At 39.9% G+C, this 27,915-nt stretch overlaps 2 protein-coding genes across 2 annotated transcripts in view; one reads left to right on the top strand and one right to left on the bottom strand.

Moving 5' to 3' along the window:
- Positions 1–21,321, bottom strand: part of NUFIP1 (nuclear FMR1 interacting protein 1) — a 45,060-nt gene extending 23,739 nt beyond the window's left edge. Inside the window, exons 1-6 of the mRNA XM_082700645.1 lie at positions 20,883–21,321; positions 18,586–18,668; positions 17,232–17,330; positions 16,465–16,527; positions 15,569–15,645; positions 2,720–2,812 (exon numbers count right to left, since the gene is read on the bottom strand). Coding sequence (XP_082556771.1) covers positions 2,720–2,812; positions 15,569–15,645; positions 16,465–16,527; positions 17,232–17,330; positions 18,586–18,668; positions 20,883–21,315 — 848 coding nt within the window. The 5' untranslated portion in view covers positions 21,316–21,321. The remainder of the gene's footprint in view (positions 1–2,719; positions 2,813–15,568; positions 15,646–16,464; positions 16,528–17,231; positions 17,331–18,585; positions 18,669–20,882) is intronic.
- A 100-nt stretch (positions 21,322–21,421) lies between these two features.
- Positions 21,422–27,915, top strand: part of GPALPP1 (GPALPP motifs containing 1) — a 39,738-nt gene continuing 33,244 nt past the window's right edge. Inside the window, exon 1 of the mRNA XM_082700646.1 lies at positions 21,422–21,596. Within this exon, the coding sequence (XP_082556772.1) occupies positions 21,509–21,596 (88 nt within the window). The 5' untranslated portion in view covers positions 21,422–21,508. The remainder of the gene's footprint in view (positions 21,597–27,915) is intronic.

Raw genomic sequence — 27,915 nt, 5'->3', positions numbered from 1 at the left:
ACACACACACACACACACAATGGAATACTATGCAGCCATCAAAAGAAACAAAATCTTGCCATTTGCAACAACGTAGATGGAACTAGACAGTATCATGCTGAGCAAAATAAGTCAATCAGAGAAAGACAATTATCATATGATCTCTCTGATATGAGGAGTTTGAGAGGCAAGGTTGGGGGTTGTGGGGGATGGGGAAGGAAAAAAAATGAAACAAGATGGGATCAGATGGGAGACAAACCATAAGAGACTCTTAATCCCACAAAACAAACTGAGAGTTGCGGGGTGAGGGGATAGGGATAGAGTGGCTGGGTTATGGACGTTGGGGAGGGTATGTGCTACGGTGAGTGCTGTGAAATGTTTAAGCCTGATGATTCACAGACCTGTACCCCTGGGAGAAATAATACATTATATATGTTAATAAAATAAATAAATAAACCTGTTAAACTGGAACTGCATATCTAGCAAAAATATTTTTCAAAAAGAAAGGCAAAGAAAGACCTTTTTAGACATACAAAGCTGAAAGAATTCACCTCCGCAGATCCTCACTACAAGAAGTGCCAAAGAAAGTCTTTTAGGCAAAAGGAAAATGCTATCAGATGATGGATCAACACTAAAGAGTGAAGCGTACCAGAAATGGTAACTACGTAGGTATCCCAGCCTTCAGCTAGGCTAGATTAGCCATCAGCTAACCAACCCTCAGCCATGACTGAGCCTTGTCAAGATCAGCAGATATGTCTAACTGAAGCCCAAATGACCCCAGATGTCTAAACAATTAATACTTATTACTATATTGGGGGAAAAAGGACAGTAAGAGAGTAAAAAGGCAAGTCACAAGTTGTAAGGGTATACTTGTAATACATCTACTCAAGAAAGGAATTGTGTCTAAGTAAATAACTCCTACGAATCAAGAAAAGCAACCCCATTTAAAACTGGTCAAAAATTTGAACTGGCACTTCACAAGAAAATATCAAAATGGCTGATAAGCATATAAAAAGGTGTCCAACATCATTAGTCAAGAGGGAAATCAAGATAGAGATAGGAGGACATGAGGAAAAGGTGTAACCAAGAATGAACCAAAGACAGAACAATTAGATGCACAATCAGTAGGAATGTAAACTGGTACAACCATTACAGAAAAATTGCTTGGCTTTATCTATTAAAACTAAATATACAGATGCCTAATGATTCAGCATATATCTATGACGCATGAAAACAAGTACTTATGTCCCAAAAGACATGTAAAAGAATGTTCATTGCAGCTTTATTCATAATAACCCAAACCGGAAACAATCCAAATGTCCAACAGTAGAATGGCTATTCTCACTAATGAGTGCTACGCAACAATAAGAATGAACAGTTTAGAGCTACACACGATATGGGTGAATACCACAAAACAATTCCAAACCACAGAAATCACACACCAAAGAATATATATCTTACGATTCTACTTACCTAAGGTTTCAAGAGCACGTAAAACAAATCTATGATTACAGAAATCAGAAAAGAGGTCATCTTTGTCGGGACACAATAAACTAGGGAGAGCTTAAGAAAAATTCATGAGGTGAAGACATTTTGAATATTATTAACCTGTGTGGAGATTACACGGGTGTGTTGGTGTGTGTATGTGTATAAATTTGAGTTGTACATTTGAGATCTGTATCTTCTATTTATATTAAAAATTAAATTTAGTAAAAATTGAAACAAAAAGTTTTGAAAAAAATTCTATGAAGGTGAGGGGTTGGGAAAAATAGGGTGTCTCATATACAACTGGTGGGAGAGTTAACTATGATAGGTATTTGGCAGTTAGCCATTAATATTACAAATACACATACATCTGGAATGCCTGTTTGGCTCAGTCAGTTAAACTTCTGTCTCTCGACTGTAGCTCAGGTCATGGTCTCAGGGTCATGGGATCGAGCCTCATGTCAGGCTCTGCACTCAACAGGAAGTCTGCTTGGGATTCTCTTCCTCTCTCCCACCCTTTGCTCCTCTCCGCCATGCTCTCTCTCTCCCTCTCTCTAATAAATAAATAAATCTTAAAAAAATAATAAATAAAAAACTAAAAAATAAAAATAAATTCACATATTATCTTTTGACTTAGCAAATCTACTTCTAGGAATCAATCCTAAGGAATACTTACGTATGTGTAAAATGTATGTCAGGGCAATAATGGCAAATTTTTATTAGTAAAAGACTGGTAAGAACTTCAGTATTTGTCAATAGGAAATTGGCTTTAAAAAACAAACAAACAAAAAAAAACTGTGGGACCCCCTTAGGGCTCTACACATCCTTGAAGAAAGAAAAAGCTAGTTATTTATTAATATGGCCAAATATATCATTCGGCTAAAAAAAAGAAAAGTATAGAATAGTGTCAAAAAGGGAAAGAAAAAAAGACTATTATCTTGTGTGCTACATACAAATGAAGTATCTCTGGAAGGATAGAATGGGTTGTCTCTGGGAAGGAGAACTGTTTAGCTAGTAGACAAAGACAAAAGATTTATTAACAATAAATCTTTTTGAAAAACCACTTGAATATAGGGCACTACTTATTTAAAAACACAATTTAAAGAAATTTTGAAGTAAAAAAGTTACAAAAGCAAAGATTTCAGAATTAGGAGTATAGAAATTTTAAGATTTTGGTACATACTCTTGTTTATTATTTGTAAGCATACTCATTTGAAATAAGCATAGAGAATGAAAGCAATTTTAAGGAACTTACCCATACTGTGTCGTCGTCAAAACTGCTCCTCTCTTTTCCTTTTCAAGTTTTAACTTTTTCTTTCTTTCAATATTGGCCAGAGTTGGGTAGTTTCTAGGAAACAGTAAAAGTCAATTATAAAAGGGCTTTTAGAGTACAAATTTAATTATGCAATCAAGCAATTTATGTTTAATTAGCAATTAGCAATTTTTGTTTAATTAATGACTAATATAATAAATCATTTTAACTGTTTTTGGAACTTTTTTAAGGGAGAAAAAGCAGACTGTTCCAGTGCTACTCAAAATGTAAACTGGCTATTAATCCACAAACTTTGCTACGAGTAGGTAGGGAGCTTATACCAGAATTTGAATCAAATATCATAAAATGTGCTCAAACTAATATAGTTCATCTATTTGCCATGTACCTGTAAATACTACTAAAAAAAAAGTACCCCCCAAAGAGTATAAAGATGAGGCGGGAGGAAAAGATGGTATCTTGCTGGAGAAATCCAGAAATCCAGAGAGAGAGAAAAAAGAGAGAGAGAAAGAGGGAGAAAGTGAGTTGATCTTACATGGTGTTAAACAGAAATTAATGGAAAAGCTTCAGTGGTCTAAGCAGAGCAAACAATGCAAACAAACCAAGGCCTCAGAAGGTGTGCAAGATATCCAGGGAAGGCAAATGTTTTGTTTTGTATAGTTACAAGCAATCAGACAGAAAGGGAAGCTAAGGCCATGAAAAATGAAATAATGGGCCTTGAATACCAAATCAGGAATTTTATGTAATTCAGTGGCAGTGGGGAGCCACTGAAAGTTATGAACAGGGTGAGGTATGTACAAGGCAGTGATTAAGATTAAATCTGACAACAGTGTCTAAGGTGAATTGCTCTAACAAAGCTTTCTTTGTTCCTTGGCAAAGCTGTGTGGAGATGCAAGCACCAAACTCTGGTGGTAAGAGAACAGATCCTAGGAGTATAAGAAAGTACAAATGAAGGGAAACAGAGATGGCCCACTACCATTCAGTTTGGCTAGTCAACATAGTAAATTTTAAGAATACCAAAAAATTGTGTTCTGCCACTGTTTCTAGAACTTTGTTTCACCCTCCTCCTTTTTTTTTTTTTTCTCTTTTTTTAACATCTGCATCACTGACTTGCATGGCACAGAAAATATGAAGCCTTTGGGTTGGCCACACTGGAAGATAATCATGGAAATGACATTAATTAAGTGGTAAAATAATTAGAAAAAAGGGCAATGAATTTCAATGAGGACAGTGCAAAGCAATCCACCCAAGAAAAGTAAACTCCATAAATAAAAAATGATGAATGCACAAGCTATAAATAAACATAAGAGGGAAAGATCAAGGTCATAGGAGATAAAAATCTGACAGCCAGTCAGCACATATGACTGGACTTCTGGAAAGCAAACATCATCTAAGGTTATGTGAAATGGAGTCTGGCGCATGTGTACATGTGAAATCTCCCTCTCACAGTACTCAGAAGTGGTCAGAAACTCTCAGAGCACAGTGTCCAGTTTTGTGCTTCTAAACTGAAAAGGAATGTTAAGGAAAAATAAAACTTGGATGGGATTCAGAAGAGACTCAAAGATGATTAACAGGCTGAAACTAAAACCTCTGAGGAAAGATGAAAGGAACTGGAACTATTTGCAGCCTCTAAAAGAGGAAGAGAAGTGACAATAAATGCTCTTACAGAAAGGATGGTAGCCAGCTGGTCTCAATCTGAAGACAGAAATATGCAGAAGCAGAAATGGTGAGAAAAACAGTGATGACTTTCACAGGCCCCACGCTGTCTAGGCATATAACTCACAGCTACTCAACACCCTTCACATTTCTGAAATGCACTTATTCTTACTAGTAGTCTCTTCACCATTTTTCTTCTGAGCATTGCAGACCCTTAACATGCTGAGTCACATGCTGAACAATAAAGATTTGGTACTACAGTCTACCATGTACAAGCAAGCAGATGCTACCTAAGTGCTTCCCAATGGTAAAACATGTAAATGGTTGTTATAGCAAGTGGATTTTATGTGAGGTCTGAGAAAGAATTCCTTAAACAAGACATCAAAGATGTTGTGCAATCTCCTTTGGTAGAAGTCTTTTTTTTTTTTTGACAGAGAGAGAGAGATCACAAGTAGGAAGAGAGACAGGGGAAGCAGGCTCGCCGCTGAGCAGAGAGCCCAATGTGGGGCTCCATTCCAGGACCCTGAGATTACGACCTGAGCTGAAGGCAGAGGCTTACCCCACTGAGCCACCCAGGCGTCCCTGGTGGAAGTCTTTTAAAACAGCTCACTTTCTCCTTCTGACAGATCAAAGTAACACTTCCTGAAAGGTAAGAAACCTTTCAATACCCCTTGCAAAGCTAGAAGATGCCATTTTTTCAGTGCTTATTATAAAACCCAAACCCTCATCCAAAATGTGTATCATTCTTATTTGCACAGAACCTAGAGACAAAACACTAAGAAAAATGAAGGCACTAGATAGCAAATAATCAAAAAAAAAGAGGAAACCAGAAACATAAAACCTTGCCACATATATATCAGAAAGCCCCCTCCAGCAACATAATATTAAAATAAAAGAATAAGGAAAAGTTTGGAGCTTTGATGAACAACAACAAATGAAACACAGTTAAGGTTCCTAAAGTACACCTGAAATAAATCCAAACACTGCTGAGAAAAAAAAAATCACAAACTGTCTTATGTTACACCACTACATACAGAAAAAACTTAGTCCAGTGTCTCTTGTTAGAGAATGGCTATTATGAACTTATAAAGCCTGTGACAAGTGCTATTTCCATAGTTGGTTTCTGTGTTTTTACCTACTAAAATCACTTTTTCCCTATACTTTCACATTTGCCCAATACTCCATGAAGAACTGGCCCTGAAACCATATGTCCTTTCTCCTCCTCCTCTTTCTTACATGTCTTCCCTACTTTTTGCCCTCCCCTTGCTTAAGCCTTAAGTCTGCAGTGACAATCCTTAAGCACTACCAGCAATAAATGGGGAAAATTGTGCCAATTGTGATCCTAGCACGTATCATTTTGGTTACATTATACACTGCTTCTTTCCCTCTCAAATCACCACCCATTTCTTGACTTTTCCCTAAGCCTTTTCTCTATAAAAACACAACCCCTCTTTACTGGCATTGACCCGAAACTGCTTCAACACAAGCCATTCTGCTGTATTTTTATTTCGAAGTTTTTCTGAACTTCAAAAAGACATAGCATTTTTTTTTTCAGAAGCCAACCCTCTCTATTAGAATTCTGAAAGAAACGGAGATACAATTTAAAAGGATTTCCTCAGCACCACAGTAACCACTGAAATACAGATCCCGAAACTACACCACCTAGTGGGCTCACAATCTACTGTAAAATATGTTTCAATGTTTCCAGCAAACCTCTATCACTATTTTCTGTAATGCCCAATCATATAGCATTTGTACCTCTCAGGTCAGGAATTAAGAAAGAATCACTTCAAGCAGGGTGAGGTGGGGTGAAGGGTGAGAAGTGGGTTAAAAGTTGTTAGTAGAAAGCCTTAAAAGTTTTTAATTAAACACAGTGGGTACCTCTGGGTTTGGCTAGTTGAAGGAATAAGAGCAAAGATATGCCTTCTTCAAGGAAGGACTTAATATACCAAGCAAATCTTTAGCATTTTCTTCCAACTCTAAAAATTCTTGCTATATGGAAGCCTTTTACAAGGTTTCCTAACATAGCTATTACATAAAGATCTTATCTTTCCAGCATGTTAAAGAACACGGTGCCTTCCTCAGAAAGAATGTGGCCCTCAAAAGAAAATTCAAGACATAAGGACTATTCTACCACATCAACATGAAATTTATTCTTTTCAGGCCTTCAAATAACATTTTTTTAAAGTTGAGAATGATAGAAATTTAGAAAGTAAATATATTTTTATAATAAGTTCTTTAAAAACTGCTAGTGGAGAGAATGTTAATGTATTCTTGAGAAATGTATCAAATGTGCCAAAGAGAAATGTTTCCCATACTTTTTATTAATAAAGTACATTTATAGAAATAATGTATGAGAACGTTACAGCAAAAGAACTTCAGAAATAAGATATGGAAAAACCTCAGATGAATCAGCAAGTGCCAAGTGATAATTTCAGGACACCGTACTAACAAGGCCACATCACAGGTACAAATAAACTTTACCCCAAATAGTTATCCTCACCCAATTTCCTTATTCTCTTTAAACATCTCTAAATTTCACAAATCTGTCATTTCAATTATTCACTTCAAAGGTTTACCCATTCCTCTTCCGAGACATTTCTGTCCACTATCACAGCATATCTTCAGTCTACATTCTAGAAAACAGAACTGCACTGCCTATCCCCTGTGCCCTCACCTATCTTTCATAAAAATCATCACCAATAACACTTGCTCGAGTTATTCCTTTTTCAAGACAGACCTGCTTCCAAATACCACTGAAAAGTTTTGAAATACATGGGGCACCTGGGTGACTCAGTGGGTTAAGGCCTCTGCCTTCAGCTCAGGTCATGATCCCGGGGTCCTGGGATCGAGCCCTGCATCTGGCTCTCTGCTTGACAGGGAGCCTGCTTCCCTTCCTCTCTCTCTGCCTGCCTCTCTGCCTACTTGTGATCTCTGTCTGTCAAATAAATAAATAAAAAATCTTAAAAAAAAAAAAAGTTTTGAAATACAATGAGCTTTAAACTCTGCCACCAAGCACTGAGGCAAATACTCCTAAAGGCCTGTTCTGCCCCTCTTCCTTAACAATTTTGTTTATGGATGTTCAATCAACTCTGTTGTCACTAAAAGTGGTCAAGCAACCCACTTGTTAGCCAATGACAGCTAGGTGGAAGTCTCCTGGTTGGATTGAAAACACAAAGATATTGTTGTCTCAATGAAAAGAGGCAAATTCAGCTTTGTGTGCATTTTGCCTTTTTCTCATCATCCTGCCTAGAATGAGGGTCTAATATTTGGATAGGCAGGAATCTCCTGATGGACACGAAGATGAAAGCCACCTACTAAGGAGCAATAAGCAAGAAAATATGCCTGATGGTACTGCTAAGCAGCAACAGTAGCCCAGGACTTTTTCCTACCTGGGAAAATAGCCCTCTTTGTGCTAAGCTAAGGTAGTAAGGTCGCTGTTCCATTTACTGAAACAGGATCCTAACTGATGCAAGCACCACTGCGTCCTAGCCATCCTCTTTCATCTGAATGCTGTCCAAGTCCTACTAGGCGTATCTTGATTTAAAACTTGCCTCCTAAAAGCAGGGTTCCTTTTTAAAAGATTTTATTTATTTATCTGACAGAGAGTGAGCAAGCAAGAGAGCACAAGCAGGGGGAGTGAGAGAGGGAGAAGCAGGCTGCCCACTGAGCAGGTAGCCTGACACGGGCTCAAACCCAGGATCAGGTCCAGGATCATGACCTGAGCTGAAGATAGATGCTTAACCAACTGAGCCACCAAGGCATCCCCCTAAAAGTAGCTTCTTATAAAGTTAACCATATGCTTCTTATAAAGCTATACTTATTATATGACAAAACAATCCCATTCCCAGGTATTTACCCAAGTCAAAAAAAAAAAAAAAAGTATAAACAAAACAAAACCTGTACATCAATGTTTACAGAGGCTTCACTCACTCATACTCACCAAATACAGGTAACATCCCAAATATCCCTCAATTGGGAAATAAATGAACAAACTGTGGTACATCCATATTATGAAACAGAATAGCAACAGAGAGGTACTGACTACTGTTACATGTAGTAACATAAATGAATCTCGAATGCACTACAGCTAAGTCAAAGAGTCAGACTCAAAAAGCCACATACTGTATGATTCCATTTACATCATGTTTTGCAAAGATATGAATATAGGAGCAGGAAAAAGACCGCTGGTTATCAGAGGCTAGAGCTGGGGGTAGAAGTTTACCGCAAAGGGCATGAGGATTTCTGGGGGGTTAATGGAACAGTCCTATACCTTGATTGTGGCGGAACAGTCTTATACCTTGATTGTGGCAGTGATTAAATGTCGATATACATCTGTCAGAACCATATATTAAAAAGGATGAATTTCACTGTATGTAAAACATACCTTAAAATAAACAGAGAGGGTGGGTGGGCAGGTACTATACCTCCTACAAGAAGTCTTGCAAAACAAATTAGTAGCCCTGCCTTCCTAAGATTCCAAGTACCCCTTGACCAAACATTATTATCCCTATAAGGTTAAAATTAATGCTTCAGTTGCCTGTGGTCTCATAGCCATCTCACATATATTTATCTTTTATGTCATATTAGGGTAAGAGTCTTAAAGGCAAGGGAAATATCTACTCCCTATATGTTTTTGGTGACCTCAGCCATATGTAACAAAATTCTTGCCTTTTCAAATACTGAATGTTCACCTCTGACTTTTAAGCTAAATAATTATCAAGAAGTTAGCCAAAGGTATCATAATATACATTAACATAAAGTATCAAAACAAACATATCATAATTTACAAATTAACATAATATAAATTCAAAGGTTACTAAGATATCTCATTAACATTAGAAAATCAAACCAGCCTTCACCAGAGCCTTTACATTCGCTAACAAAGCTGGTTTTTGTCTTCATATTAATATACCTTAAATTTCTCTAGCCAGGGGAATTTTTCCTTTAAAGCATTTTTTACACAAAACCACAAGGGGGCATAGTTCATATTCACACAGGGAGAGTTAATCTAGAAAGTAACGCATTCAAACAGATCAGTCTGGTTTGTCTAGTGATGGTCTGTCCTATGTGGTGAGAATTTAATGTTCAAAACCACAGTAGTTTAAGTACCGTTAGCTATTATTACTGATTTCCAACTGTAATTACCAACCAGATCAACACACTTTTACCCAATTTCTTTAAAAACAACAAAGATGGGACACCTGGGTGGCTCAGTTAGGTAAGTGTCTGCCCTCAGTTCAAGTCATGATTCCAGGGTCCTGGGATTGAGTCCCGCACGCACCAGGCTCCTTGCTCAGAAGGGAACCTGCTTCTCCTTCTGCCTGCCACTCCCCCTCCTTGTGCACACTCATGCTCAGTCTCTCCCTCTCCCTGACAAATAAATTAATAAAACCCTTTTAATAAATAAACAAACTGGGTAAGGAGGTGAAAACAGAAAGGGAAGACAGAAGGTAAAGGGGTAAGGGATGGGAGGTCTCAAATAGTGCAAGACCAGGTACAGGTGACAGTGGGAGCCAGAGAGAATGGAAGTTATGATCAAAGAGGAGTATGCCTGGGGCACCTGGGTGGCTCAGTGGGTTAAAGCCTCTGCCTTCAGCTCAGGTCATGATCTCAGGGTCCAGGGATCAAGCCCCACATCGAGCTCTCTGCTCAGTGGGGAGACTGCTTCCCCCTCTCTCTCTGCCTGCCTCTCTGCCTACCTGTGATCTCTCTATCTATCAAATAAATAAATAAAATCTTTAAAAAAAAAAAAAAAGAGGAGTATGCCCAAGGGCACCTGGCTGGCTCAGTCAGTAGAGCACGCAACTCTCGATCAAGGTTGGGTTCAAGCCCCACACTCGATGTAGCAATTACTTAAAAAAAAAATTTTTTTTAATTTATAGAAAGACGAGTATGCCCAGCTTTAGGATTTTCAAGGCAAAAAAAATCCAGAATGTAAAATCCAGACTGTGATCATGAAAGTGAGCAGCTAAAATTGCATGGAGGTGAAGGACACCAGAAATCCAAATATAAAAAGGCCCTAATGAACTATTATAAGCTATGAGTCTCAAAAAGTCAGGGGAATTCTAAGTATACACGCTTCTGCTGGAACATCTAATATGCCAACGACAGGTGGCAAAGGCAATTGCAACCCGCTGGAACCCATCTTGTTACAAGTCACTGGGGAGGGTGTTAGAACTGCAGAGAGCTGTGTAGACAGATGGCAGGAAATTCAAAGAAGGGCGAAGGAGCAGTCATCTGAATCCACATCAAGAAGGCCCTATATGTCACAAAATCAAATAGTCACTTTTTGTTCTTCTTTTATTTCCTCTTAATACAGCAAACTACACTGCTACTACTAATCACATCTTCCTTCTCAAAATCCTCCCCTCTACTGGCTTCCATGACATGTCATAGTCCTAATTTTCTTCTACCTCTCCAGCCCTCACTTGGAAGTCTTACTGGTTTCTACTGTAAGGCTGTCTTCTCCTTTCACTCTATCCTCTCTCTCTGGGGGGGGGGGGGGGGATGTCTTTACATTTATAACTTTAGGATTTAAAAATATGTATCTCCAGCCTAGTCTGGTCCAAGACCCAATGTCTACATAACATCTTCAAATACATATCTCAGAATCTCCTGACACTCAACAATGTCCAAAATCAATACATCCAAACCTTATTCCACAATTCACTGTTCAGAGGGGCTCAGAGTAGAATCCAGAAGTCTCAAAACCTCTTTCCTCCTGAACCTCTTATCAACCAATCCCCAAATAGTGCCCATTTACCACCCAAGTGTTCTAAATCCACCTGGTTCTTTCTGTCCACATCACTGCCATCTTTTAAAAACTTCTATCATGGGGGCACCTCGATGGCTCAGTGGGTTAAGCCTCTGCCTTTGGCTCAGGTCATGATCTCAGGTCCTGGGATCGAGCCTCGCATCGGGCTCTCTGCTTGGCAGGGAGCCTGCCTCCCCCTCTCTCTGCCTGCTTCTTTGTCTACTTGTGCTCTCTCTCTCCTTGTCAAATAAATAAATAAAATCTTTAAAAAAAAAAAAAAAAACCACTTCTATCATGTCGGGGGCACCTGGGTGGCTCAGTGGGTTAAAGACTCTGCTGTCGGCTCAGGTCGTGATCCCAGGGTGCTAGGATTGAGCCCCGCATCGGGCTCTCTGCTCGGCAGGAAGCCTGCTTCCTCCTCTCTCTCTGCCTGCCTCTCTGCCTACTTGTGAGAGCTCTCTCTGTCAAATAAATAAATAAAATCTTTTAACAAATTTTTAAAAATTAAAAAATAAAAAATAAAAACTTCTATAATCTCTTACCTATACTCAAGTTCCTTGAACATGCCAATCCATCTAGATATGCCTCCCTGCCTCCCCTCATCTTCTCCTAGCTAGATCTGAGTTCAGTTCAACCTCCCTTTGCCAAGGAACACTGCCCTCCTCCAGACTACATGCTGAGAAAGAGGGAAGGACTGTAGAACAGTCTTGTGGACTGTAGAACAGTCATTGAAAGTGGTGACCATCACTAATATTGGTCTAACTTTCTCAAAGTTCATGATTCAATTTATACAGCCACCAGAGATAAGAGAACCAAAGCTGGCAAATTAGAAACTCATCTCAGACCTTTCCTACTCACTTAAGTGAACTCAAAACTTGCAAGATTCAACAACTGAGTTTAGTTAACTTCTTAGCTGCTTTATAATCTATGCTGACTAGCAGCATTGTCATCCACCTCAAAAGAATTAGACATTTATAAAAAGGCCTGGCACCATTGAGCAGTACAAACTCCCAACTGATCAAAGTCAGGGCTAAGTAGCAAGGGGAACAACAGCCTAGTGTTTTAGCAGTTAGGTCACTTCCATCCCATCTAGCAGGATACAATCTTCAACACGGTCGCATTCAATCTTCAAAACCAAAGTATCAAACAGGAAATGGAGTTAATTCTTCTTGTTTTATTATTCCTCTGTGTAAAATAATAAAAAGATATAACCTATTGATAAAAGCAAAGAAGCAAAACAAAAAACAAAACACAACAAAATAACCACATACTTAGGGAGCTGTGAGGAGAAACAACTCTATCAATAAAGAAGCCAGCTAAAGGGAGCAAGGAGCTAGGTGCTTCAATATGCCATGCATATTGAGTTCTTCACTAAGTCAAACCACATTATGGTCCTAACTGCTCCTAAGTTTGACCACACAATTGGCTGAGCTCCCCTCATGCTGAAACTGGGTGTTCCTACCCTGTACCATTTAACAGAAATTCAATCAACAAATATTTATTCTCCACATACTAAATTCCAGGCATAGTGCAAAGTGCAGTGGAATCAAAGATGTCTAAGACTAGGGATGACTAGCATACTATGCAAGAGGTGCTACCATGGCTGTATTCATAAGCTACATAGTCACAAATGAGGTAGTCCATACTGCCTTAGGTTAGGGTGGTCCATGGATTGGCAGCCAATCCACACGCTGAAGCCAGAGTATAGACCAACTATGTTCCTAAGTAAATATTTAAATCAGCTGACATCTTCACCAAGATTTCCTCTCAATAAAAAAAGGAGGGGCGCCTGGGTGGCTCAGTGGGTTAAAGCCCCTGCCTTCGGCTCAGGTCATGATCCCAGGGTCCAGGGATCGAGCCCTGCATCAGGCTCTTCTCTCATCGGGGACCCTGTTTCCTCCTCTCTCTCTGCCTGCCTCTCTGCCTACTTGTGATCTCTGTCTGTCGAATAAATAAATAGAATCTTAAGAAAAAAGTAATGTATCAATTTACATTCTAATACAAGTTCCTTATCTCATTAGAGACTAGTACTCTGGCAGCACTGAGATAAAGAAAATGAAGATTAAGAAGAGAGTGACATTTGAGGTGACATCTGACACAGGTCTCTCAAGATAAGATTCTGCCTAGGAGGTAAAGAGAAAAAGGCATTCCAGTATACTCTGCTCCTGGTGGCTTAAACTCCTTCATGTGTTAGCCAAAGGTGTGACTAAAATTCTAAGTGGCTAGATTCTACTTGCTTCAAAATTAAATTCTTCTGATCATCCCTTCACCACCATCCATCTCTGCATTTTACAGTATTCATAACTGATATTTATATACCCCTCGACTAAATTCTGTTTGCTCTCAATTGGTTCTAAATCTTAATGTTTATGCTGGTTTCCCACAGAATTATCCCTGTAGCTTTAAAGGGCAGTCACTAACTTTTTCACCTAACAGTATAACATCTGCCATGACATTACATATGCAAGTGGGTTTAAATTAACAATTGAAGATACCATGGATGGACTTAGAAGGAATTATGGTAAGTGAAGTAAGTCAGAAAGAGAAAGACAAATATCATGTGACCTCACTTAAATGTGAAATCTGAAAAATAAAACTAAATAATAAACAAAAAGCAGAATCAAACCTATAAACACAGAGAACAAACTCATGATTGCTAGAGGGGAGGTGGGTGGAAGGATGGGTGAAGGGCAAGTGGGAGACACAGGCTTCCAGTTATGGAATGACCAAGTCATTGGGATAAAAAGTACAGCATAGGAATATAGTCAATGGTATTATAATAGTGTTGTGTGGTGACGGACAGTAGCTACATTGTGGTGAGCAAAGCATAATCTATAGACTTGTTGAACTACTACACTTTATACCTGAAACCAATATGACATTATGTACCGACTATACTCAAATATTAAAAAAAAACCAAAAACGTTTATTTTAAGAGATTTACAAGTGAGACAGTGAGTGCTATACAAAAGCATTAAGATACCCTGGGCTGGGGGCACCTGGATGGCTCAGTGGGTTGGGCCGCTGCCTTAGGCTCAGGTCATGATCTCAGGGTCCTGGGATCGAGTCCCGCATCGGGCTCTCTGCTCAGTGGGGAGCCTGCTTCCCTCTCTCTCTCTCTGCCTGCTTCTCTGCCTACTTGTGATCTCTCTCCGTCAAATAAATAAATAAAATGTTTAAAAAAAAAAAAAAAAGATACCCTGTGCTGTTTCTCATTGGTACGTTTACTCACAACTTCACATTGTACCCACAGCACATATTAATGAACTAATAAAACGTGCCAAGTCATACTTTATTCTTTGCTGGGCATCCCATCAAACTTATCTCACTCACATATCCAGACTCTGGGGATGACAACTGTGGTGATAATAAACACCAATAATTTTACTAACATCCTCTTTCCATAATGCCAACACAGTCTCAAATTATTTGTTACAAATAAAAACGTTGAATTTAAAAATAAACTAAAAAATTAAGTTGAACAAAGCAAAAATTTCACCTGCTGGTCCAAAGAGTTTTAAGTACCTTTCTTGACCTCAGAAGATAACTATCCTCTTTCTCATCTCAGGCTCTCCTCATTTTTTTTTTATTTTTTTATTAACATACAATGTATTATTAGCCCCAGGGGTACAGGTACCTCATTTCTTAACTCCAGAAAACCATCATCTGACTTAAAAATGCATTTGACCATTCAATAGTTCTGCCTGGTTTCAGCTTCAGGGTGAGCTGTCATATTCCTTTCTGAGAAGACAGTAAAAGAGTGGGATTTTTCATGAGTATATCTAGCTAGACATCTATTAAACTTTCTCCCTAACAAGCATAAACACATGTATCATTGCTATACTTCCTCTACCAAGCATACTGCAGTCATCCAACAAGTTTTTGTTGGGGGAGGAAAAAAAAAAATCAAAAGAAAAACATAGTGAAGTATTATATATTTTTGAATAAGAGCACCCACTCATGACTGACTACCTGAGCACTAAACATCTAACACAGGAGGCATGCGGTAGCTCCCCTCAAAGAGTAGAGTACGGTCCCATGACAACACCAGTTATTCACAAAGAGATCCTATTAGGTCTTCTCAAAACTTCCTCAATAACAAACCTCATATAATATAGCTCACACCCCCATTCCCTAGTATCAACATTATAAGGGAATTCAATCAATCAAAACTGCCCTAGTAAAAACTGTACACTTCTTTTTAAAACATCAAGTAACAATCTCAAGTTCACTATATACCAACCCCGAAGAACAGCAAAATTAGTACTAGTCATTTTCAGAGGAATATTTGCAATGTTGAAAAACACCATCATTTCCTTTTTCAAAGTACTCATTAGGGCCAGAACGGGCATTATTTGGAAGTAGTCAACCTTGCCACAGTACAAGAAAGTTATTTCACTAGTTCTGAACTCTTGACTCACTTCCTTCTTTCTTCCCTCCATCTTGCAATCTCCTCTGGAGTATCTAACTTGATCTTCTTCATACCAGGAGCATGCATCTAGGGAGAAAAAGCTTGCTGAACATCAGGAAGCATATTGTATGTGTTGGCTGTTTTTTGTTTTGTTTTGTTTTTTAACTTTTTGTTTTTTAAAGTAGGCTCCATGTCCCCAAGGCTTGAACTCACAATGCTGAGATCAACAGTCACATGCTATACTGACTGAACCAACCAGGCCCCCTCATGTTGTATGTTTCTCACTAAATTTCCAGTATCATGAGGGATAATGGAGACTCTGTACTCAACATTAAATTTCTTAGCAGAGACAATTTTAAAAAAAAGTAAGCAGATGTTATCTATCCATTATTATGACTCCTCCTTTAAAGGAAAAAGAGTAATTTTTTATGTGTTTAGATTAGTGCTATTGATAAAGAAAAAAGGAGTAACATAACTTTGGTTACAAAGTAGGTATGTCATTATTTCTCAACCGACATCAAATACCCAAATGAATGACCGACCAACCAAAACTGGCTGAGGTAACTAAAAAAATAATGAATAAATAGAATGATCTGAAGCAGCACCATGTAGTAAAACAAGTATAGAATGTGTGGTCAAGAAACTCAAGTGCAAGAATCATTTCTAAGGCCCTGGACAAGTTAGTTATTATTATTTTTTTTAATCTATTAACTCTGGCCAATATTTATCTGCTTCACATAGTGGTTTATGAGGATAAAACTGAATAATACAAAGTACGAAGTACTCCATGACTGTTACTTATTATTAGGCTAAGTAAACGAAGAGCTGTGGACAGCAAATCAATGAAATAAAAAGAGCATGAATTTAAATTTAAAAAAAAAAACAAAAACCCACACAAGAACTTACATTTCTCCAATGGAACTGGACAATCTTCTCATGTGCACTAAAAGAACAATCTACTTCAGGACACTGAAAGAGTTTAGGGAAAAAGACCATTCGATGTTTTCCATATAAAATTTATCCTACTACTACATATTCAGACATAATCTGGTTGAATTACTTACGTCCATAGCAAAACAGCATTTCAAAATAGGATTGTATTTAAAAAGGAATGACATTCTCAAAGCATATAAAACAATAATGTATATCACTTACTTCTCTACTTAGTAAATGCATAACATCAGCAATGTTATAAAATTTTCTTAATTCCCAAAGTTGAAGGGGCATTCCTATTAACTGAAAAGAACCTTTCCAAATTAAGAACATTATGATTAAAAATTTCTTAAAAGTACTTAATAAGGTCCAGACCATCCTTAGAGAGTAATGGGCCATGGCAAGTTACAGTGTGATTAAATAGTCAAGGGAAGTGTTTAAGGGGAAAAAACACACAAAGGTGATAGAGAGGACCATAGGTGAGGTCCAGCACCCTTACAAAGCAGAGGAGATGCACACACACAGCTGTCAGACCTCCCTTCTTTGCTGCCATCTTGCCTCTTCCTGAAGCAGTGGGCTCCCCGCCCTCAAACTGCAAATCCCAGGGTCTCAGTCTCAATTTGTCAAGTAATCAAACAACTTTTTTATGAAAATTATAAACTTTTATGGAAAAAAGCTCAGAATTTCTACCAAATATACCCACTTTGCTATCAATTTCAGGGAAACCAAGAAAAACCTACTTTCGTATGTTCGGACATGTGTTTTTCATACTTTTCTTGATTTTTAAAACCACGATCACAGGTATCACAAAAACAATGAAAAACTGGTTCCTTTCTTTTCTGCAAACAAAAACAGAGGCATTAGGCTTTTGATAAAAAAAAATTTTAATCCATAATAAAAATATAACTATCCTTCCAGTGGTATGTACTTTGATTTTTCACATAACCCATGTATGTTGGAGAAACTTTTGAGTACATGTCTAATGAAGGAGTATTTGTTTTTTTATTTTATTTTTTGGAAATACATTAGGAAAAGCCAGGCATGGTAAAGAAATTTTAAATCTAAGTAAAGCAAATATAATCATAGATTTCAAATTGGTAATCTAATTAAGAGTACAGCATATGTCAAAATAATCTAATGATCAGTATTCCTGGTAAAGACAGCATTCTAACTTATAGGAAAAACAACTATATTACATTTTTTTAAAACCCCCCAAAAAACATTATTAAGTAAAGGTCAGGTTTTTTTTTTCAAATTTGCTATTTTTATGTTTAAACATAAAACAAAAAAAGATAACCACCATGACAGACTATATAGGAAATGGTTTCCCATTTAATGGTTTCCCATTAAATCCCATTTAATGGTGGGATTACGTTAATAAATACATTATACATGCACAATATTTTCTTAGTATTAGCTACACAGTTTCCATGCCAAAATGAAGAAGGATACTAATTTCATGCTATAGACTTTATTCAACTCATTCTAAAATAATGACATTACTTTTTTTTTTTTAAGATTTTAAGTAATCTCTGTACCCAACTTGGGGCTCAAACTTACAATCCCAAGATCAAGAGTCACATGCTCTACCAACTGAGCCAGCAAGGCACCTTGACATTCATATACCTTAAAACAGACCAGATTTATAACCCTCATCAGAATAAAAGAAGCCTGGGACACGTGGGTGGCTCAGTCAGTTAAGCATCCAGGGCTCCTGATTTCAGCTCAGGTCATGATCTCAGGGTCTTGAGATTGAGCCCTGGTCTGTTGAGTGCTCACTGGGAAGTCGGCACACACACATATTTTTTTTAGCTCAGCAAGATTTAATAACATTTATACTTACTAGTAATATAATTCTCAATTATATTTATTCATGAAAATATACTGAACTGGATTGAATGTTTTTTCTACAATTTCTCCATTTATTTCTCAAAAAGATTTTGCTTAAAGTTTTTCCTTAAAGTTAAGATCCTATTTTAGCCAGGCCTGTGTCAAAAATGGATGCAAAACATTGAGACCGTTATGACAGAAATATAAGGCATGAAACAGTGACAGGGACCCAAGCGTCACATTCAAGAATATCTTTAAAAATACCTTTTTTTTCTGTTTTCTACTGGGAGGGAAGTTGACATCAGCGAACTTTGGATCATATTTTCGTGGAAAATAAGGATGTTTAACTAAAAAACAAATATAAATCCATAAGTATTTGCAATGACACAATTTTTAAATTTTTATTTGCCCTAACATGTCACAAATACTTGAGCAAAAACTACCTCTTCTGAGAAGAGTAATAGTTCAAACATATTAACAAAGATTAAGAACAATCTACCAAATAAATATTTTTCAGATGAATACATAATTGGTAAGATTACAAATCCATACATACTTTAGGTGTCAAAGTAAAGAAAGGAGTGGCCACCCTAACCTGATGAAATTCCTTGTAGTTATTTCAAACAGTAGAAATGTAAACAATAAAATCCCAATATAGTGCTTTCAGCATCAATTTTACACTAGGCAAACAGAGCCTTGTGAAATATACTTTCTCTCAAATTCTTTCCTGTCTTATTGCCATGACTCAACTCTGAAACCCTTATCTTTCACCTCAATTACTCTGACAGCCTACCCCACTGTCTTCCAGTTCCTAACCCCTCTCTTCCAACAGACCCTGCACACTGACATCACAAAATAATCCTCCACTGGTCACAATCCTGCTGGACAATCTATAAATGGCTTCCCAGAGTCCTCTAATGAGATCTCGGTTTATTTCCTCAACCTACTCTTCACTCCATACCCTCCACTTACTTTACTTCAGTCACACCAGAACAGCGCAATTCCCAGAACTCACCTTGTACTCACTCTCCCAAGACACTTCCTCCAAAAGCTTTCCAACTTCCTCTACACTCTGAAATCACCTTTCATATGCCTCCATCACCAGTCATGCTGTGTTGATTTATATTTATGAGCTCATCTCATCTGATTTACAACTGTCTTAGGCACATTCCTATTCCCAGCACTTGGCTGGAACCCAAACACTGATCTGGATTCAGGTTAATGTAAATTAAATCTTAGGCAGAGTTGGAGAAGTGTTTTAAGTGAACAAACTCATGGCTTTAAATACGATCTATATGCTGATACCCAAATTCACAGCTCCAGCTACAAATCTCCCCCTTGGGCGCTCCTGGGGGGCTCAGTGGGTTAAAGCCTCTGCCTTCGGCTCAGGTCATGATCCCAGGGTCCTAAGATGGAGCCCTGCATCGGGCTCTCTGCTCCGCGGGGAGCCTGCTTCCTCCTCTCTCTCTCTGCCTGCCTCTCTGCCTACTTGTGATTTCTCTCTCTGTCAAATAAATAAAATCTTTAAAAAATTTACAAATCTCCCCCTGGAAAGTACAAACTAACAGCCTATTCAATATCTCTATTTGACACAAACATACTCCAAACTCAACTCCTGGTCTTCCTTCCAAATCTGTTCCACCCCCATTCTTCTGCTTGTTTGGCAAAAAACTTTATTCTTTTCTTATCTTTACCTCACACCTTGTGTGATCCTTTAGCAGATCGTGTTGGCCCTACCCTACCTTCAAATTAGATCTGGAATCCAACACTTCTCATCATCTCCTGAGCTCCACCCTGGTCCAAGTCGCCAATATCTTTCACTTGCATAGGTGCAAAAGCTTCTTAATTCATTTCCCTTTAAGTCAATTTCCATCAGTGGCCCATAATCCTTCTAAAATATAAATCAAATTGTGTCACGCCCCTAAACTAACCCTATCACAGGAGTAAAAAGTCAAAGTCCCAACATCTACAAGGCCCTAGCAGGTCTGCCCTCTTCCCCAATCTAGGGGCTCTTTCCTCTCTAGCAACATGGGCTTCAGCTCCAATCTACAGCTCCTGCCTCAAGATCTTTGCACTTGCAGTTCATTCTGCTTACATCCCTATTCCCCCAGATTATCCACAGCTCTGATCGCTCACCTCCCTTTGCTCGAATGTCACCTTCTTTATGACTGACACTGACATTTAAAACTGCCCTACCTATCATTCTTCTTCTTTGCTGTGTCTCTCTCCGTAGCACTCATTGCCTTCTAATGCACACTGCTTTATTCTGTCTTCTGCCACCAGGAAATGTTAAGCTCCATAAAGATAGAGATGTTTGTATGTTTGCTTCACTGTTATGTTCCCAGTTCCTGGTACATAGTTGGAATTCAATAAATAACTGTCGAACTGACTGAATAGGCAGGGAAAAACATTACTGCCGTACAAATTATGAGACATGAATGAACAGCCTTCAAGAGTGCAGGGCAGAATCAGAAGTAGAGAGAGGAAAAGGGGGAAAGTGAGAGAGGGAAGAAGGGGAGAAGAAAAATAAAGGGGTGGTGAGGAGGGGAGTAAGAGCCTACCTGGAGCGTTCTGATGCCCAGGAAAAACACCAGGAGACTGTCTCCAATACCATGATGTCGAAGCCTGGAAATTCCAGGAAGGCTGGCCGTTGAGGTGAGGCTGAGAATCAAGCGGGGACTGGGCGTCGAAGGGAGGCTGTGCCCCGGGAAGAATCTGGGCGTCGAAGGGAGGAGGCGCCTCGGGGAGAGCCTGGGCTTCCTGAAGGGGCTGCTTCTCTGAGGAAGGCTGTGACCCTGCTACGGGGGCGGACGACGAAGGCGGTGGTGGTGGCGGCGGCAGCATTGCCCAGAGCATCCAGCTGTCCCGCTGCGCGGCAGTGTCCCTCGGAGGCCCCAAAGTGGGGGTCAGCTCGGATGCTGGCAACCACCCTGCAGAAGACACGAAATCACTAGCCGGCTCAGCCATGCCTCCCGCCAGGTGGAAACCCAGCATGCGAATGTGGCACAAGCCTTAGGCGTCACCTCCGTTCTCGCGAATTACGCAACTCTGCCAACCAGGGGCTGCCACGTCATCGGTAGGCGCCGGGAAAACTTCCTGCATTTCCGACGGATCCCGGGTTGCCTCTTGGGTAGATTTGACTCTGCGTGGTTAGAGTTGTAAGCTTGAGCAGTGTCCGCTACTGCGGATGGCGAGGGATCTGATCGGGCCGGCGCTGCCGCCCGGCTTCAAGGCCCGCGGGACAGCCGAGGACGAGGAGCGAGACCCCAGCCCTGGTAAGCGGCGGCGTGGACGCTACCCGCCAGGCCCGCCCGCCCCTTCTCTGGCCCGGCCCCACTCTTTGAACAGAGGTCTAAGGCCTGAGAGGGCGGAGCGGTGGCCTGTGGGCGCGGCCGAACCGAACTAACTTGGCTTCTTTAGCGGTAGCGGGGAGGAGAGGGTGGGCTGATAATGATGACAATGATGATGTATTCTCATTTAGCGGTGAATGGGCTGGACCCTGTGCTAAACGATCGATACACATTCAGTCATTTCATTCTCCTAGCCACTGTATAAGGCAAAGATTATCATTTCCATGTTACAAACGCTAACACTGAGGCCCAGGCTGTTGCGCAGATCGCATAGTGAATAAACGGTGGAGCCGGATTTAGAACACAGCCAGTGCTCCTAACCTCTGTGCCATTTCGTCTTCTGACGTATCATGCTCTTAACTCTTGTAGAAGATGCTCTGCTCCCTAGTCTCCAGCCTACCTTCCTAGCTCCTCTTTCTCTCTTTATATATGGAACACACAGCCCAGTGCTGAAACCAGTCCCGAGTTTCTGCGCTGTTCCTCAATACTCTAGGCTCTTTCTGGCCTCACTCCACTTCTTGACATACTCCTACTCCATTCTCCAAGGCCCAACTTAAATGTCAGTGAGGCTTCAGTGAAGCTTTTCCAAACTCTCCCAAGAATGGTCACGCCTTCCTTTTCCCCCGGGTTTTCTTCTATTTAATTACATAACATATTTAATACACTTTTTTTTGAAGATTCTATTTATTTATTTGACAGACAGAAATCACAAGCAGGCAGAGAGGCAGGTAGAGAGAGAGGAAGGGAAGCAGGCTTCCCGCTAAGCAGAGAGCCGAGTGTGGGGCTCGATCCTAGAACCCTGGGATCACGACCTGAGCCAAAGGCAGAGGCTTTAACCCCTGAGCCACCCAGACGCCCCTTTAATATACTTTTTTAAAATGATCTGTGATATATCTGCCTCACCATGGCAGTATGATCTTTTAGTTTAACAGAGTGAGCACTTACCAAATAAATGCTTTCTATCTCCTTTAATGTTTGCTCTAATTTGTACACTGGGATTGACACCAAAGTTGGAAAAGAGTAAAACTGGAAAACCAACCCACCCATTTCTTTTTTTTTTTTTCTTTTCTTTTCTTTTTTCTTTTTTTTTACGATTTTATTCATTTGAGAAAGAGTAGAGAGTGAGTGAAAGGGAGAGAGAGTACAAGCCAAGGGGAGAGGCAGAGGGAGAGAGAGAAGCAGACTCCCCTCTGGGCAGGGAGCTCAATGTAGGGCTGGATCCCAGGACCCTGAGATCATGACCCCAGCAGAAGGCACCCAAACTCCCCTAACCCTCCAATTTCTTAATCTAATTTTCATTCTTTGACTGGGGAGGGGGGTGATACGGGAATTGGTAGAGGCATGTTCCCACCTAGAGATTCTCTTCCAGATCTCCCTTCTTTTAAAACTGCCAACAAGTCATGATTATTTTTAGCAAGGAAGGACCATTCAACTAAAGTTGAAGAAAAGTAGGGTTAACCAGGTTTTTTAGTTGGGTTTCTACATGTATGTTGTTTTTGGTTCACCATATTCCCTGATCTTAAACCAAGGTAGGATTTGCATTAAATAACCACTAATCTCCCAAATAGATACTTTAATAATGATTGGCTTCCATCATTCTGCAGCATTTATTGCAGGTACTCCTTTCTCTGTCTACTCTCTTGTGTTTATTTCTTTTGTGTATTCCTTCTCTTCTCACCCCCACCCTCAGCACTTAACACTGTGTGTGTAGGTACTCCCCTCTATCTTGACCAAGTTTTACCCTGCCTGGCACATAAAAGATCCTCGGTAGATATTTGATGGCCACTTGCTCACCAAGCACAATCTCTTATGCACAGCATGTTCTTTTTAACACCTAAAATCCCCCCTACTATAATTCCGTTCCCTTCATAACCTCCTGGATGACTGATACTATAACTGTTGGCCAAAAAATCTTGAGATTTTCTTTTTTTAAGATTTATTTGACAGGGGCGCCTGGGTGGCTCAGTGGGTTAAAGGCTCTGCCTTCAGCTCAGGTCATGATCCCAGGGTCCTGGGATCAAGCCCCACATTGGGCTCTCTGCTCAGCAGGGAGCCTGCTTCCTCCTCTCTCTGACTGCCTCTCTGCCTACTTGTAATCTCTCTCTGTCAAATAAATAAATAAAATCTTTTAAAAAAAAAAAGATTTATTTGACAGAGAGAGATCACAAGTAGGCAGAGAGGCAGGCAGAGAGAGAGGGGGAAGTAGGCTCCCCGCCAAACAGAGAGCCCGATGGAGGCTTGATCCCAGGACCCCGAGATCATGACCTGAGCCAAAGGCAGAGGCCTAACCCACTGAGCCACCCAGGTACCCCATCTTGAGATATTTCTTATCTCATTATTCTTTTGTCTGGTTTCTTAAGTTTATCAGTACCAATATCCTTGAAATACACTTGGTTACATCATAGAAATTACCTTGTTGCCCTCTTCCAGGCACTATCTGCCTCCCCATCCCTCTTTCAACCAAAGGGGAATGACTGTCTTGACTTACCATAGATTGGTTTTGTGTGCTTTATGTAAATTGAAAAATACAATATGAACTCCCTTGTAACTGGCTTCATATTTTGGCATAACATTATTTTGTGAGATTCATCATGTTGATGAATTATTGTGGGTGTTACCGCAGATTGGTTATTGTCACTGCTGTCTAGCAGTCTATTATGTGAATGTTCTGTAATATCCCACCCATTTTACTCCTGATGGACATTGAGTAGTTTCCCTCTTTTGGCAGTTAACAGCGCCCTGCTGTGCGTTATAGTACATGTCTTTTAGTGAGCACGTGTTGCATTCCTTTGGAAATTTTTGGATCATTGGGCATGCATCGGTTCAGCTTGCCAAACAGTTTCCAAAGTAGTACCAATTTACACTCCCACCAGCCTGGGTAAGAATTCTAATGATTCCATATTCTCACTTAGTTGTCTCTGTCTTTTTAATCTGATGGTTTGTAGCAGTGTCTTAAGATAGTTTAATTTGCGGGTCTATGATAACAAATTGAAGTCCACTACCTTTTCATTTGTTTGTTGTTGGGTTTTTGTTTTGTTTTATTTTTTGGAAACGCTGATGTGTGTTAGTCTTTTGTTCATTTTTCCACTGATTTGTCCGCCTTTACTGACCTATTGAGTTCTTTATATAGTCTTAACAAATCATTTTTCAGTTACGTGTGTTGCAGGTATCTCCTCTAATTCTCTGGCTTCCCTTTTCACTCTCTCATTAGTATGTTTTGTTGAACAGAAGTTTTTAATTTTAACATATTCTGATTTGGGGGGGGGGTTCTTTTACGGTTCGAGTTTTTTGTACCCTATTTAAGCAGTCCTTGCCTCCTCTAAGGTTACAGAGTTGTTCTTCATTTTATCCTACAAGCATTATTGTTTTAGCTTTCACATTTATATTTGCAGTTCATCTGGAATTGATATTTCTGTATGGTGTGAGATAGGGGTGAAGATTTATATTTTTCCTTACAGATATCCAATTGGTCATCAACCTCCCTTCTTCATGATACTATAATGTCACCTTCTTTATATATCATGTGACCATATATATGCATCTAGTTACTTTTTTATTCTGATAAAATACACATAACATATCCCATGCTAACCGTTTTTAAGCATTTTAACCATTTTTAAGCATTAAGTACATTCACATTGTACAACCATCACCACTATCCATTTCCAGAACATTTCCTCTTGCAAAACTGAACTCTGTACCCATTAAACAGTGAGTCCCCGGTGCCACTTCCTCCAGCCCCTGGCAATCACCATTCTACTTTCTATCTCCATGAATTTAACTACTCTAGGTCTCCCGTATAAGTGGAATCATACAAGAGCACCTGGGTGGCTCAGTCAGTTAAAAGTCTGCTTCAGGGGGCGCCTGGGTGGCCCAGTGGGTTAAAGCCTCTGCCTTAAGCTCAGGTCATGATCCCAGGGTCCTGGGATCGAGCCCCGCATCGGGCTCTCTGCTCGGGTGGGGAGCCTGCTTCCCTTCCTCTTTCTGCCTGCCTCTCTGCCTACCTGTGATCTCTGTCTGTCAAATAAATAAATAAAATATTAAAAAAAAAAAAAGTCTGCTTCAGCTCACGTCATGATCCTGGGGTCCTGGGTCCAGCCCCACATTGGGGCTCTGCCTCAATTTCTTCTCCCTCTGCCCCTCCTCTCACTGGTATGCTTTCTCTCTCCCCCTCTCTCTTCAAATAAATAAATAAAAATCTTAAAAAAAAAAAAGTAAGTGGAATCATACAGTATCTTTCTTTTTGTGACTGGCTTATTTCACTTACCACTATGTTTTCAGGTTTTGTCAATGTTGCAGCATGTGCCAGAATTTTCCTCAGGTGGGAATTCTTAGACCCAGTCGGATATCTGCCCTGTGTTCTCGTACTTAGCTACTTCCCCGAGAGAGATCACTGACAGGATTCGGAGGAGGGAGTGGAACAAATGAACTTTATTCAAATACTCTAGAATATTGAATGCTGGAAAATGTCCCCTTAGATCTTGTCATTAGAAAAACTCAAGGTGGAGATGTTTTCTCAAGACCAGTCCATATACTCCAGATGCTGTTTTGTGGAAGTTAAGTGGAGCCTTGACTCTTTTGACTCCAACCCCAGATTCCTCATGTGCAATGACCTTCACCTCCACTAATTTCAGCTGTATTTGTAATCACACACTGGACTCTTTCGTCTCTGAAAACTTAAATTCAAATTTCATTCAGAGCAAGAATCCCTCATTCAGCCATCATTCTCACTTCCTGTTACACTTGCTTGGTTTTCTTTTGTTTTGTTTTTTAATTTTTGTTTTAAAACCTCATTAAGCTATGCCATCTCTACCCTCTGTCCTTTTTGGCCTCCTTCTTTTAATCACTTCTGCCCCCAGACCTAGACCTCACAATGCATCACTTCATCCACTCTCTTGTAATATTTTCAACTGCCTTACCCATTCAGGATTCTGTTAAACCCATCTGGCAAAAACCCAGCTCTGGATAAATCCAAATGTTGACCTCTTGTGAGCCTACCTCCAGTCTTCCAAATGCAGCTGGAAAAAACCTCAGACCTCCACAGGCTAATGTTACTAAAAATTACAGTCTCCTCCCCAGCTGGGTTCTCAGCTCTGCCCAGCAGTCCTCAGAGGTTTCCCTGTGCAGCTCTTTCCCCATTATCAACTGTGGTTCTTTAAAAGCCTCTTTTTTTTTTTCCCCTGAGACTATCTTTCCCTCTACGTTGCTGAAGGAGTAAATGCCATCTTAAAAGATCTTCCTTAATTTTCTGTAAGTGTGCCTAAAACTTTCCTGAATCTATGCCCCATATGTCTTCTCTTTGATTACAGTAGAAACTGTACACTATTGGCTTCTAAGGCTAAATCCTTCCATTTTTACTCTGAATCCCATGCAGTATTTGTTCTCAGGGCTCCGTGCCCGCAGCATTTGACCAAAGCATTCCAATCATTCTTGTCTTTATGAAAATTCTACTCTACATCCCCCTGTAGCTAGTATTCTTTCTCTCTGGATCCTCTCCATTTTCTCCTTACCCCCTGCGTTGTACCTTCTTAACCCACTACATTCTGGCTTCTGTTCTTGGCAGTCCACTGATTTCACTGTGAAAGTAAATGAAGACCACCCACCAATTGTTTTTCACACATTTTGCTAAATCCAAGGCATTCTTTTTAGTCCTGACCGTGCTTGACCCCACTGCAACATTGAACCCCATGGATGCCTCCTTTCTATCCATTCTTGGTACCAGTCCCTGATCACACTTCCAGTTTTTCTAAATGTGATAGGCCCTTGTGTTTCCAGTTCTTTAGAGATCCTTTTGCCTCTGCCTGGATGGTGCGTCCGGCAATCCTCACCAGCTAAGTCACTTGAATCCTTCAGCCCCGTCCCAACCATCACTTTCTCCAGGAAACATTCTCTGACGTAACTATTCTCTACAAAAGACTGAATTGGGTTCTTAATGATATTTCCAGACTCAATCTTGTCACAAGTTCAGCAATCTTTTTTTTTAAGATTTTATTTCTTTATTTGATAGAGAGACCATAAGTAGGCAGAGCAGCAGGCAGAAGGAGAGGGAAAAGTAGGCTTTCTGCTGAGTAGGGAGCCAGGCAAAGGGGCTCCATCCCAGAACCCCGGCATCATGACCTGAGCTGAAGTCAGACACTCTACAGACCAAGCCACCCAGATGCCCCAGGATCAGCAGTTTTTTTTCCTATAAAGGACCAGATAGCAAACATTTTAGACTTTGCAGGTAAAAATCAAGATTAGTGTG

The sequence above is a fragment of the Mustela nivalis genome (assembly GCF_964662115.1).
Source record: "Mustela nivalis genome assembly, chromosome: 15".
NCBI lineage: Eukaryota > Metazoa > Chordata > Mammalia > Carnivora > Mustelidae > Mustela > Mustela nivalis.
The sequence above is the reverse complement of the archived record's forward strand: the minus strand, read 5'-3'. Positions and strand labels throughout refer to the sequence as shown.